The 14,533-nt window shown below is 39.0% G+C and overlaps 1 protein-coding gene across 11 annotated transcripts in view; it reads left to right on the top strand.

Annotated features, from left to right (window-relative positions):
* zmynd8 (zinc finger, MYND-type containing 8) overlaps window positions 1-14,533 on the top strand; it is a 116,199-nt gene that overhangs the window by 57,489 nt on the left and 44,177 nt on the right. For 7 of the 11 annotated variants that reach the window (XM_043710696.1, XM_043710700.1, XM_043710702.1 and 4 more), the window contains 3 exons: window positions 11,738-11,956; window positions 12,624-12,737; window positions 14,203-14,295. In XM_043710696.1, coding sequence (XP_043566631.1) covers window positions 11,738-11,956; window positions 12,624-12,737; window positions 14,203-14,295 — 426 coding nt within the window. The remainder of the gene's footprint in view (window positions 1-11,737; window positions 11,957-12,623; window positions 12,738-14,202; window positions 14,296-14,533) is intronic. The other 4 variants (XM_043710704.1, XM_043710699.1, XM_043710698.1 and 1 more) reach the window with 2 other exon arrangements.

The following is a 14,533-nucleotide window of genomic DNA, read 5'->3' as shown; positions in this document are numbered from 1 at the left end:
AATTGCGACATTTAAGAGGCATTTGGATGGGTTTATGAATAGGAAGGGTTTGGAGGGATATGGGCCGGGTGCTGGCAGGTGGGACTAGATTGGGTAGGGATATCTGGTTGGTATGGACAGGTTGGACTGAAGGGTCTGTTTCCATGCTGTACATCTCTATGACTCTGCACTCCCTGCCCGATCAGAACAGTTTAACTACAAAAGCTTTTACCATTGTTTGCTAGGTTATTTGTCATCTCCAGTATTACTGTGAATGCTGCATTTTCCAAAGTAAATTCCAAGAACTGTAACATATTTAGCATTTTTTTACTGTTTAATTGCTCAACTTTGAGTGTATTGCAATGAGAAAAAAATGGTGCAGGGTATGATTAAAAGTGGTCATCTGAAAAACAATCTAGGAAACTGCTTTTTCTGCAAATAGATGATTTTTTTCCATTCCAGTTTATTCTAATTTGGGTACCTGAGACATTTTTGTAGTTGAGTTATAATGAAACTGAATAATGACATTAGGGGTGGGTGGGTGGGAGAGAAACAAATCCTGTGTTTGGCAAAACTACATAAAATACCAAAAAATCTAACTCCCACAGATTAATAATATATAGTGATCAAATAACTAAAATTGCACTTGTTCCAGTTATAAATATTGTGTTTTTAATGTCTGTGATATCTAAGATATTTTATAGCACATCGCTGAAAGACAGAAATAACTTGAACTTGTACAGTGCTTTTCAGGATATTGGACTTCCCAAATGCAATACATCTGTTGTATAAAAGCATAGGCCAATTTGTAAATAGTGTGTCCCCTCAAACAGTTTTAAAATGAAACTACCACATTGATTTGTATTGTTAGAGGAACTGGAAGTCTTCAAATGGACATGCTGCATATTTTATATGCATCTGAGAGGGTAGAAAGGACTTCTTTAATATCCTAACATTAAGTGAAGTATTGAGGCAGCTTTCTTTCTTTAGTTATCAGCATAAATTGGGATTTTAATCTACGGTTCAGGAATTCCAATGCTTGGTGTCTTTGTCAAAGAAGACACAGCAGCTGAAGACCAAGAGAAGACATGGGAGCAGAGAGGGGAGATACAAGTGGCAGGAGTTCTGCAACAGTTTTAAGGGCAGTTAGAGCTAAAAGGTTATTGAAATATGAAATCATGAAGATACGTATTATTTTAGTTTGTTTGAATTGAGAAGAGTTTGTCTCATACAAGTATTTGCACTTGAATGAAAGCAGCTGCATGGGTCTGAAAGCTGAGCTAGTTGAAATGAACTGGATACTGGTTATGAGATCGATCAATAGAGAAACAGTGGCAGACATTTCTTGGGATACTTCGGAATAAGTGTATTCTTACCATAAGGAAAAATTCAAAGGGGAGGACTCCCTGTCCGTGCTTGGTTAATGAAGCAAAGGAAAGCATCAATCTTGAGGATTGGCAGGTTGGATGATTGGTTAGAATATAAATAACAGCAGAGAACAACTAAAAGGTTAACCAGAAGAGCAAACTTTAGCCTGGCAGGAAGAGAGCTAGAAATGTAAAATGGACGGGAAACGTTGCTCCACGTTAAAGAAAAAGAAACTGCAGTGAGTGGGGTCCTCTAAAGACAGCGAATAAGGAGTTAATATTAGATAAGGAAATAGTGAATGAAATGAACAAATATTTTTCTTCTGTTTTCACGATTGGGGATACAAAAGGTTTCCCACTAATATTTATAAATCAGGAGGTGAAATGAGTAGAGGAACTTTTGTGAAACTACCATCACCAGGGAAGTGGTAATGAGCAAACTGATGGAGCTGAGAAGTCCTCAGGTTGTAATGGACATCCTTGCACCTTAAAAGAGATAGAAGATGCATTGATGATTTTTTTAAAAATTCACTAGATTCTGGAAAGATTCCACCAGAATGGAAAGTGGCAAATATAAACCCTCTATTCAAGAAAGGAGACAGTTAAAAAACAGGAATCTAGGGTCACCTGGAGACGGGCAAGGAGAACCTTTTACTGTCAACAAGTTGTGCGATTTTGGTATATTCTCCCAGTGGTGGTTGAATAATTTTTAAGGTGGAGGTAGATTTTTGTTAGGTGAGGGAATCCAAGGTTATCAGGAGTAGCGGGAATGTGGAATTCAAAACACAAACAGATCAGCTGTTGTAGTAGAGTATTTACATAGCTAATCCAGTTAGGTTTCTGGTCAGTGGTAATCTCCAGAATGTTGGTGGAGGAATCTGAGGTGGTAATGCCATTGTATGTCAAAGGGGGATGGTTAGATTCTTGAACTGCAGATGCTTATTGGTTGATACTTGCCACTTAAACACCCAAATCTGAATGTTGTCCATATTTTACTGCACATGACGACTGACTGACTGTTTCAGTATCCTGAGAAGATGAGAATGGGACTGAATTCTTCACTTGAAGCATTGGAGCAGTGGAATTTAATGTAGTGATGAGAGAATGATATTAAGTGAGTGGAGTTTGGTATGGAACAAAACAGAAATGATGGAGAAACTCAGTAGGTCCAGCAGCAACTGTGGAGAGAAAGCAGAATTAACAACATTTCGGGTCCAGTGACCACTCTTCTTCACTGGACCCAAAACGTTAACTCTGCTTTCTCTCCACAGTTTCTGCCAGACTTGCAAAGTTTCTCCAGTAATTTCTGTCTTATTTCAGATTTCTAGTTTCTGCAATTCTTTTGAGTTTTGGTGTAGAATAGGATGGTGGAATTTGGATTTTGAGATTAGCTGACATTTGTGGTGGTTGGAAAATAATTGCAACTTTGTGGCCTTTAGAGCTATGGAATGACTGAGTCAGGAAATGACAAAGGCTTTTTACGATTCCCCATAGTGTGGAAACCGGCCATTTGGCCCACCAAGTCCACACCGACCCTCCGAAGAGTATCCTACCCAGACCCATTTCCCTCTGATTAATTCACCTGACACTATGGGCGATTTACCATGACCAATCCACCTAACCTGCACATCGTTGAACTGTGGAAGGAAGCCAGAGCACCTGGAGGAAATCCACGCAGACACGAGGAGAATGTGCAAACTCACACAGATAGTCGCCCAAGGCGGGAATTGAATTCTGGTCCCTGGCTGTGAAGCAGCAGTGCTAACCACTGAGCCACTGTGCCACTTTGACCAGAGAGCAGCCGATACACAAGCATTGTGGAAGAAATGGGCAATGAGGCGCCAATTGATAGGTTTTATGATGGTGACCAGATGCAATTGTAGACATCCCTTTAGATCAAGTAGGAGAACAGAATTATGAACAGTCTCGTTCAGCCTGAGTTGGTGATTCGATATATAGAATTCAAGTGTTGGCTACCAAGCTGACTGGATATTAGATAAGTGGTCTGACAACATTGAAGCATTGTTTGGATCTAGAGGATTGATGGTGATACGACTGAAATCTCATCAGCATACATGCTGAAGCTTTCCACAGATCACCAAGGGCAGTATGTGGTTTTGGAAGTGAAGTGAGCCAGAAAAGATCATTGGGACTGTCCAAGATAACTGGGGATGGAAAGAAAAGCCATTTATGCGCATGCTCTGTCTGCAGTCACATAAGTCAAAGTGAAACCAAGTGAGGATAGTCTCATTAAACTGGACAACTAGTTCTGGACATGTGTTCCACTAACAAACATTAAGTCTGTCTTTTAATCTATTCCCCAATGGATAATTAGCAACTGGGAACTGAGATGGCATACTTGAGTGCCTCAATAAAAATGATGTGATCTAGATTCTTCAGGGTAAGTGCATTGCATGATGCCCCACAACATGGAGAATCAGGTAGTGGATAGAATTGATCCATGATCTGTGTTGTCTTGAACTACTTTCAAATTCTACATATACTGTAGAATTTAGTCTAGTCTAAATACAGACTGTAGTCTAAATACAGAGCTCAATACAATAACCACAAACTAAACTTGTTGGATGCAGACTGCCTGATATCAAGGTACGATTGTGTTAGTCTTGCTGATTGCATACAAATCAATTTACACTTTAGTAATTACAATTCAAGCTATTGTATATTCATATTTCTAAAAGTTTAAGCCAAAATAGGATGCATGTAACATTGTGAGTAAGATTCATTGGTGCCTGCTAATCTTTTAATAGTAAACACCAAGTCCCTTCACAGACTGAAATGACTAGTGTATGAATAAGGCTGATATTTTGATTTATTCTTTAATCTCCGCACACCTGTTCTGCAGAAATACCTGTTCTTTTTTAAAAATTCTATTTCATGTCTCTTCACCTTGCCTTTGCTTTTCACATCATTTTTAAAACTTGTTGTATAAATGCTATAACTTCTTTAAGATCTCAACTTGAATCATGCAATAAATACAATGAGGCATGGTTTTGTAAACTTCTGTCAACACTCCTTTTGCATCCTTTAAATAGGGAGGAAAGCTGGAGTTGTGGTTGATTTGATTTGTAGCTCTGCTTCTCACTTCAGTGATTTCTAACATTCCTCACATTGGAAATATGCTTGAAAGATTAGATACGTTTGGCTTAATGACTGGGCAAGATGTTATTTGTGTCATGTACTTGCACATACCCATGAAGATCTGCTTATAAATATTTCCTAGCAACTCCAATACGTTCAAGTCTACCAGTTGTTCCTATGGCAATTTAAAAATTCATCTCATTATATATGGATAGTAATGCCAACCCCACTGTGTGGCAAATCAAGAATAAAAATACGGCAGTTTTTCCTTAACATAAAGCAATATGAATTTACAGTTTATATTCTTGTTATCATTAGAGTCTTAGTTAACCTTTTGAAAAGTCCTGACAGACTATGGGCTGAATTTCCAGGGATCTCCCAAAAATGCATGTGGGGGTGATTTAACCCCGGAATTAAAGGGCAGACTGGAAATCCTGTTCACACTAATTAAAGCCAATTAACTATTTAAAAGTTAATTTTGTTCTTGCAATTTTTTTTAAGTGTCCGGCACATTACTCTTACAGTGAAATGTTGACTGAAGGCCAGGAGAGTATCCATGGGGAAGAGGATCTGCAGAGCAAAAGGGGGACTGGGCACTCAGGAGTAAGGGAGTGTCCTGAGCAATGTAGAGCTGTAAAGGGGAATGGACACTTTTGCAATTGAGCTCTGAATGGAATCTGTAATCACCTGTCATTGCAGGGCAGAAAAACAGAAGATAAGGCTGCCAAAGATAGGATATGTTATGCTCAAAACATTGAATCTCCTACTCCTTGGATGCTGCCTGACTGGCTGTGTTTTTCCAGCACCACACCAGAAGGAATGCTCCAGCTAGTAATGGGAAATGGCTGTCTGATTTTGAACCTTGATTAGCACAGCAATCTCTTGCAGGAAATCACCTGGCAATGACTCATCCAGTGCCATGGGAGACTGCAACTTTCCAAGCACTGATATCTCTCGTGTCCTCCTTGCCAAACACACTGGTTGTCGTGCCCAGCTAGTGGCCTGTAAAGTCGCTGTGCCATGAACATCATCATTTCTGTCTCCTTCCAACATCAATGCTGATCATTATGGTAACTTGCAAACAGCTGCACATCTTTGTAGTTTGTTTGTCACTGTTGAAGGTTTTTGCTGGTGCTGGACAGCACGTCTGTTTAAGGTTTCACTCTCTGACCGCACAACTGGTCCATGACCACAGTAAGACTTAACTGGCTACTGCAATAATTTCATCCTCACTGATGTATTGCCTTAGTCTTCTCTCTCAATCCTCAAAATGCACGAATGGCTGAGGAGACAAGGAAAGAGATAGCCAGTGACTTTTCTATGAGAGCCTCCGCCAAAGACGCAGTCAATACAACCAATGTCACTGGCTCAGATGACCACTGAATGGGCCATTGGGCTTCTGAAGGTGCAATTCCACTGTTTGTGTACCAATTGATTGGTGCCTGCAGTTTTGATGTCTCCATCCTGCATTATATGGCCCTCCAGAGAGAATCACCAGATGAAGCTTCAATCTAGACCTCCTAGCCCAGAGATATGAACATTACCACTGCATTACAAGAACTCTAAACCACACCAGCATGTGAACTTGTGTTGGATCAAGTGACCACTAGATACTTGAATGCAAGTCCATATGGTCCTCATCCAATCAGGAGCCTTGCCACTAACGTGATACCTCAGCTGAAGCTGCTAGCCAATTGGCAGCTGAAAAGTGTGGCTGGAGGTCCAGGCTGTGCAGCCATAAAGAGCTGCACTAGTGAATAGATTATTTTCTTTTGGTGGGGTGGGAATGGGGATGTGTGAAGGTGGGTCAGGGTGGTCAAAGGCACAAGCAGACCAAACACCCTGCTCCAACTCTTAACCTCCATTTCCCCTTGATTGGGACACATGGTGGTCTCTCAACAACCTCGAAGACAGGTTTCCCTACTGCGAAAGCAGCCACTTATTTCACCTGACAGGAAGGCGAGTAATGGGGCCAAAGGCAATTTAAGGTTGTTTAAATGGCTGTTAAATAATCACTGAAGAGCCTTTACTAAGAAGGGTAGGTGATGGCCTAACGTATTATCACTGGACTATTAATCCAGAGACCGGTCTGGTTCCCGAATGCCTTTTAGGGAAGGAACTGAACTCGTACCTGGTTTGGCTTACATGTGACTCTAGATTCACAGAAATGTGGTTTACCTCTTAACTGCCCTCTGGGAAGGGCAATAAATGCTGGCCTAGCCAGGGACACCCAAATCCAGTGAATGATTATGAAAAAAAATTAGTGGTGGCTGAGAAGGTTACTGATGAGCTTACTTGGAATTTGGAGGTGGTATAAAGGGGGTGTGTCTCTATTCAGGGTCAACTCACGCAATTATTTGCCCTGCAGGGAAGGGAATATGCTCACTCTACTTTTCTTCCTCTCTGCGATCAACAGTTGATGCTAACGGGTAATTGAGTGAGAGGAAGCTGTTTGAAGCCACACAGGTACATCATGAGTAGATAGGAAGGAAGTTTTCTGGAAGACTGACCTCTGCTTAGATTTTTTACATCTTTAGCTCTTTTTAATATTATTCATCTATAGGTCATCTTGATGTCTGAATGGTTGTGACCAGGAATAACCATGTCAAGGATGAATGTGAGGGAAGGAACCTAATATGAAAGTCTTGAGCACCCTCAGAAATGAAGCAAGGGATCAGCTTGAAAGAAGTTATCCAAGCAAACATACCAATATATTGATCATGATAGCCAGTTTGCTAAATAAGTTATAGCATGCAAGCAGCTTCCAGAGGTCATGAGAAGATCAGTTTATTTTATAAACTGGACTGAAATATTTCCAGACTTCCCATTGTATTATTTTAATTTCTTCCATTCGTATTTCAGACTCTGAGCCACTGGGTGATGATTTGTTTAAAAAGTTTCAACCCAAACACGACTTTGTTTAACATCTTTCCCCTTGTCTTGTACTACCCAAACTTTCCCTTCAGTAGAATTGGTTTTCAGGTTGTCCCCAGTTTGCTTGAAGAGTCAAACCCTGTTTGGGAGTCGCTCACAAAGCTAATTCTTGAAGTTCAAAAGGTTTTCAGGGATGAATGTGTTGCTTTTTCTTTGTGTCTCGGCTGCAGTGTTGAAACTGATGCATTGGATTTGTTGAGATAGAGAGGAATATTTTCATTTCATCAAAGATGCTGAAATCTTAGAATGTTGTGGTTTGTGTCTGTTTTGCTTGTGGATTGAGCCATGTTGCAAAAGCAAAGGCCTGGAGTTACCAAAGGTGAGTCCCGCAACATTTCTCCCTGTCATTTGGCAAAAAATGGGCAGCAACCAGTATTTGTGGTCGTGATCACTCTTCTTACTGTGTCAACATTAAATCTCTGGCAGTCAGTATCAATGGGAGCTGGAACTGAACACCCTGCATTGGACTGAATCTTGGCTCGATACATACAATCTCTGATACCTGAACACTGACCTCGTGCCATTGATAATCTAGAACTGTCTTCAAAATTCACCCTGTGGGTGCAACCTTCATAAGTCTTTTGCGTGCCCCCACCCCCACCACCCCCACCCAAGTGGGGCTAGAGTTTATTAGAAAACTGTATTTTTGGCAAGTCTGCATAGATATGTTGCTTAATTGACCTTTGCAAAAAGTACAAGGTCAGAATGTTCTGGCTCTCTAAGATGTTGTAAAATTACATAAAATTCAGTTTTTAATCCCCAAGCAAGTCACTGGTATTGCATAGTACACTTGCCTAAAACTCCAAGATTTACTTAACCTTCAAGCAATAATGTTGAGTAGAGACTCCATATGTCTCCTGTATTAATTTCTGAAGTTTTCTGGTTTTCCACTAGCCTACCTTTAATTTATTCACTATTTGTTTTATTGGTTGGAAAACCGTTGGAATGGGGAAGTAAAAAAGCCCAGGTGAAGTCTCTCTACGTGATTTCATGATGTCTTTGTAGTGGGTTTGAACTTTGGACTGTAAATTTTGTGTGCTGACTTGGATAATTTGGATTTATGCCAGCAGTTTCCTAAATAATTGCTTCCAGGAACAAGTTTTTCAAGTTAGGCCATCCTGGAGTCAATAATTTTAAAAGGGGAAAAAAAAACAACAGCAATTCTGCATAATGACTGTACTCAACCTAGCCGTTTAATGTATTTTGCCTCCCATCTACTCTTTCCAAACTTGCTTTGGACATGAATATTCGTGATGTATGTGCTTAAAAATAAACTGTCTCCCATGGCTATAAATCACCAGTCTGCAGTAAATGCTTCGTGCTTTTATTTTTGATTTTCACACTTCCAAAATGCTTCCTAAGCATTCGTACTTTTGTGTTTTCCTTCTCTAAGCTTTCTATTGAAATTATAATCTTCACATGTCCACTGTAAGCTCCACTTTGTGCTGGGAAAGTTTGTTTTTTACCCAGATCATGTTATTTTCCTTTTGATCACTATTACTACATGGACATTTATTTCTTTAAATATAAAAAGGTGAAATGTGAAATACTTGCACGTCCTTAATAAGGCCAGCGTGGGACACAAACAAAAAGGAAGAGTGAGTGTTTGGGGCATAGAGGAAAAATATGGTTTACTGCTGCTGATATAAGGCCAACTATTCTGATAACTACACTCAAAATCAAACTAAATCTTCAAATTGTTAAGCCTTAAATGGGGGTAATTTTTTTTCCCTGTTGCTTTCGTAACTGAACCAGAATATAGAACACATAACATTAAAATAAAATTACTATTGATTCTTTTATCCTTTCCTCGTCTCTTCACTCAACTCTTCCCTGCTCTCTCAAAGCAAGTTAAACTTCTGTTTTCCAATTATTTTAATGCTGCTGGTGTGAAAATACATAATTGGTAAAATAAATTTGTTTATATTTTAAAACACTTCAAGTTTTCCATCCTTGAATAGGATTTCTGGATATTATTCTTAAATGTTTAGTTACTATTCTTCATACTTCAGTGATTTTTTTTGTGTTTGCAATCAATGTTGTCTTCCTGTACTTTAGCACTATTATTGAGTGCAGTAAAATTCAAAACCTATAAAAGAACAACATGCCCTGCATCCCAACCCATAACTTCAGTTGTATCTGGGAGATAAAAAATTTATTTTTGAGTCTGCCTTCACCAGAGGAGAATTTGTTGGAATGATTTGTAACCCGTGGAAAGAAAATTAAATAATCAAACGCAGTAGAACTTCATTTTGATTTTTGAAAATTTGCCTTGAATTAAACATGAATATTCTCATCTTCACTCCAGTCTGGGGACCACCTGAAATTGTCAAGTTAGACAACAGCTTACTGCTGATTTTCTAGACTTTAAAAACACTGTGTAATACACTGAGTTCATAGATGATAGGTCTGACCTATATGGTTTATCCAATTGAAGAGAATAGATTTCCTTTCCAGAAGACTGTTCGTCAATCAGATGAGTTTTGCAACAATTGATGAAGGTTTCATGGCTACCATTGCTGAGACTAGTTTTTAATTCCATATCTTATTGATTGAATTCAAATTCCACCATTTGTCACAGTGGGGTTTCAACCTGGGCCTCTGGATTGACTGATCCAATGACCTTACCACACCACATTGCAGTTTCCTTTATTACTGCAATCTCATTAAATGCCTGAGGAAGAAAATTTTTTGGACACTGTGGCAGTATCCTTTCAATGCAGAAATGGAATATCTTTTTTGAATGCTCAGCTGAATAAGGCAAATAAGCCAACTTCAAACTTGTGATGCACAAATGGGTTCTAAGGTCCGCAGTGATGACCTACATTTATACAGTGCCTTTTTAGTTTAGTGAAACATTGCCTGGGGCTTCAAAGGAGCAATATCAGACAACATTTGCCACGCAGTTTGAGATATTTAGACCAAGAGACTAAAACTGTGAGCTCAGCAGCAAGTTGTAATAAAGAAAGAGAGGTGGAGAGAATTCAGCAGTGGTGCCTAAGAAATCAACAATGCCTAATAGGCCAGATTTGGCAGAGCACAAATTTCAGGGAGGGAGGAGAAAGAATGTGGATGGTTTTGAACATGCAGTAAAGAAGTTATTTTGTAGCATGGTTGGGCCAGGAACTAACTTAGTGAGTGAGAATGTAACGGGTAGGACTTGGTGTTTATGCTAATTTGAGATGATAAAAGAATGGAAACTCTGCTGAGGATCAACTAGAATGCCAAATTTGTGCTTCAATTTAAGACTGGAGGAGGGAGGGTAGAGTTGGAGTGTAGGATAAAAAGTTTGTAGCAAAGACCGAAGACACTGACAAGCTACAGGTTGGAACATCTTTTACACTTCAGCTGACTTCTGGGATATACTGATTTCTTTTATTGTCTTGAATTTTGAACAAAGCTTTTCAAATGTCCTTCTTAGATGCTAGGTTTTCTGGTGTAAATATTTACCTGTTGAATGTTGACTTAGCACTGCTGTTAAAATGCCTTAATTATGAGCCTTGCAGAATTTGACTGAGCTTAGTGAGCCATACCTAAATTGAATGCTTTTAATAGTACTGTATGTATAGTAAAAGTTGGTTGCCAGATGAACAAAAATGGGAAGGGTACCCACAGTTAAAATTCATTGAAAGTCCCCAGATAAACACCAGAAAACTTGTTTCTTAAATAAAATGGTAGTGGCTTTGGCTGACTGCCAATGAGAGGCCATATGTAATGTTGTGTTGCACAGAGCATGCATGTTAGTATGGATTACTAATATTGGTACAGTCTTGTTAAGTAAATCCTAGTTGATTTTAAATATTTTTAGTATTGCTAAATGCATTAGATGTGAGATGTTTTAACTTTGATGTAGTGTAATTAGAATACCGGTACTTGTTAGGTATCAAATTGCTTATTCAGATGGAAGGGTTTCTGTTACATTTTCATAAAAAATGTATAATATTTTTCCTACTAAAATTAATAAACACAATTGGACATTGCCTCTGTGCTTTTTTTCTGTCTCAGTAGTGCAAATATCTGTAGTAACTTATACTACGTTTTCTATTTGTAATCTTTCATCTTGCAAGACTAATGTCTGGAAAATTAAGTGCATGTCTTGGAAGTATAGAGTACAATTGCCTGAATTTTATGCGACTTGCTTCTTTTTTTCAAAAAAAAAAGCTTGTCACTAATTTATCATCTCCTGAATACTGCACTATTCTGGCAGCCCTGTGACAAAGTCTGTTGATCCTGTTGCATCCTTAACCATCTGGTGTTGGGATGAGAAGCCTAACAGAACTGGTATTTTTTTTGCACCCTAACAATTGCTGATCATCCCATTTTGAAACCAAGCCTGTTTCTCTTGCCTGCCATTTCAGTTGACACTTAGACGTGGTCCCTTTGCTTCTATGAAGCAGCCATTCACCAAAGACCTTCTTCATGTTGTACCACAGGATGGTCGAAATGACTTCTATTGCTGGGTGTGCCACCGGGAGGGCCAGGTTCTGTGCTGCGAGCTCTGTCCTCGTGTCTACCATGCAAAGTGTTTAAAACTGAACGCTGAACCGGAAGGGGACTGGTTCTGTCCAGAATGTGAGGTATGGTAAAAGATAGTTAAAACTACGGTGAGGGAAATGGGCATGAATTTGTTCAAATTCATTTTTTAAGAAAGTGGGATATTTAATATTGATTATATGTTTTAAATCTGGTTAAAAGACGCATGTAGCCACTACTCCTGGGGTAAGGTTCATCAATAACACAAACTGGTATCGATACAGGGAACTAACTGAGTTGCTAAGAATATGATTAGCATTCTGTAACCTTGGCAGAACATATATGTGTATCATTAACCCTTTGAGCAATGAAAGTGGAATTTCTAATCAAAGTATTCTAAGTGACTTTTCTGAAGCTGCGGCTTTTGTAATTTTTAAATTCTCTAATTGTACTTTTCTAATCAGCTTTAGAAGCTGGACAATACATGATTCAAAGTTTTTCAAAGGGTTAATGCAATATCTTGGTGTTAAACCTGCTGGCTTTGGTGTTGTTTGGTATCCTTGCCATTCAGACCGGTGTGCAGTTATTGAAGAAAAAGAATGTCTGTTTGGAGATTAATATTGTGCTCCCTAGAAAGCTGCAGTTGACCAGTGTGATGTGTTGTCCTGCTGAGATGGCTCTGCAGCTAATTTGAAGTTTGTGCCCCAAAAATTCAATATACTCTGATTTGGTTGTTTTTTGTAAATTATTTTAAATCTGTTTGCTTCACAGAAAATCACAGTCGCCGAATGTATTGAGACTCAGAGTAAAGCTATGACCATGCTTACGATAGATCAGTTGTCTTATCTGCTGAAATATGCACTACAGAAGATGAAGCAGCCAGGAGTAAGTAAAAATAGCAACAATTGGAAATGTTCTTTTTTCCTTCTGACTTCCTCATGTGACATGCCACTGATATCAATTGAGCCTGGCTTTTTTGGCTGAGGTTATTAATTGGTAATAGGAAGAATGTTCATACTACAGTGAGCTGGGAAAACAATATATGGTGAAAGTTAATTTATACAGTTAAATATAATTGATTATATTTATTGGTAATCCAGACCAAATGAGGCAGTTTGATTTTAATTGTATTTCTATTCATTGTCAAATACAAAAATGGAGTGGTTTGCAGAAGTCAAAAACTACAGTAGCTACATGAGTTGAGAGTGTGGAACTGGCAAAGCACAGCAGGTGAGGCAGCATCCAAGGAGCAGGGGAATCAATGTCTCGGGCATAAGCCCTTCGTTAGGAATGTGGATAATTTCTGATAAAGGACTTATGCCCGAAACATCAATTCTCCTGCTCCTCAGAATGCTGCCTGACTTGCTGTGCTTTTCCACCACCATACTCTTGACTCTGACCTCCAGTCCTCACTTTCTCCTAGTAGCTACATGATAACCCTGCTTAATGAATTCTTGTAATGATAAAAAACAGAATTGATAATCCTTCAAAGTACAAGAGACATTAATACTTGCCTCGCGGCAACAGTACTTGCATGAGGATTTAATACCTGGAAGTTCCACTATTTGTGATATGTCTAATGGTTCCATCTTCAGCTGCCATTAGTGGCAGAAGTGATCCATTTATCTGGAGTGCAGTCCAGCAAAAAACTTTGGAATGTCTCTGCCTTCTCATGCAAGATAATACAAATAAAAGCTGTGAGAAATGCCTCATTTCCATAGGGCCAGTGACATTTTGGATAATTATTTCCCTTTTTGTGTTATTTCTGTCTACCAGTTTTCTTTTATATTTCTGAACCCTTTTCAATTCCTCTAATCAAGAGAATGGGTGCATGATCAACACCAGCCACTTGTCAGTGGCACTATCGTTTGACCTTGTAAGGAGTCATTAAGTTATCCATCAGAGATTCTCTATGGCTAATTTATTTGTATTTCTAGTCTTCCTCCTGGCTCCTGATGGGAAATACTGCACCAGTTGTTTGTCACCACTTATCCCATGTGGCCCCGGGCATGCAAAACTTTATATATCCCTGCAGCATTGAGCTTATCCCTGCAGCATTGAGCTCAACACTGCATTGTTCTGTCATCCTTTATGTGAGGCCCTTTAATTCTGGTTAGGAAAACGGTGTGTCATTAAACATAATCATTTCTGGGATCTCTCATGACATGGCTAATCACTAGTTTTAATTGTGGAGCTGTTGTGTTGCAGTTTTATCTGGACATGAAATCAAAATCTTACTTTTGAAAGTGAACTGAAACTTGTAACTTGTAAATATTTAACCTAAACATTTAATTTGTCACCCCTCACTTCTCCATTAGTTTCATAAAGCACTCTTCTACCTTCTTAACAGACTGAGCCCTTCCAGAAGCCAGTTTCATTAGAACAACATCCTGATTATGCTGAGTACATCTTTCACCCAATGGATATTTGCACATTAGAAAAGGTAAATCCATTGTCTGAGATCTTTGTGCCTTGTGTCGCAGTTGGAGAGCAGCTCTATTCACCTGTATTGAATTTGCCTTTGCTCACTTTTCTTCCAAAACAAGCACAGTAATATTGTATTTTCAGCAAATTTACTTATTTTTGTCTGCTGCCATCCAATGGCAGGTTTTGAATATGACAACGCTGTATTTGCACAGTGCAAAGTATTTGCCTGGTGGTAGTTTACTCAATAATCTATC

The sequence above is a fragment of the Chiloscyllium plagiosum genome, chromosome 20 (assembly GCF_004010195.1).
Source record: "Chiloscyllium plagiosum isolate BGI_BamShark_2017 chromosome 20, ASM401019v2, whole genome shotgun sequence".
NCBI classification, from domain to species: Eukaryota; Metazoa; Chordata; class Chondrichthyes; order Orectolobiformes; family Hemiscylliidae; genus Chiloscyllium; species Chiloscyllium plagiosum.
The sequence above is the reverse complement of the archived record's forward strand: the minus strand, read 5'-3'. Positions and strand labels throughout refer to the sequence as shown.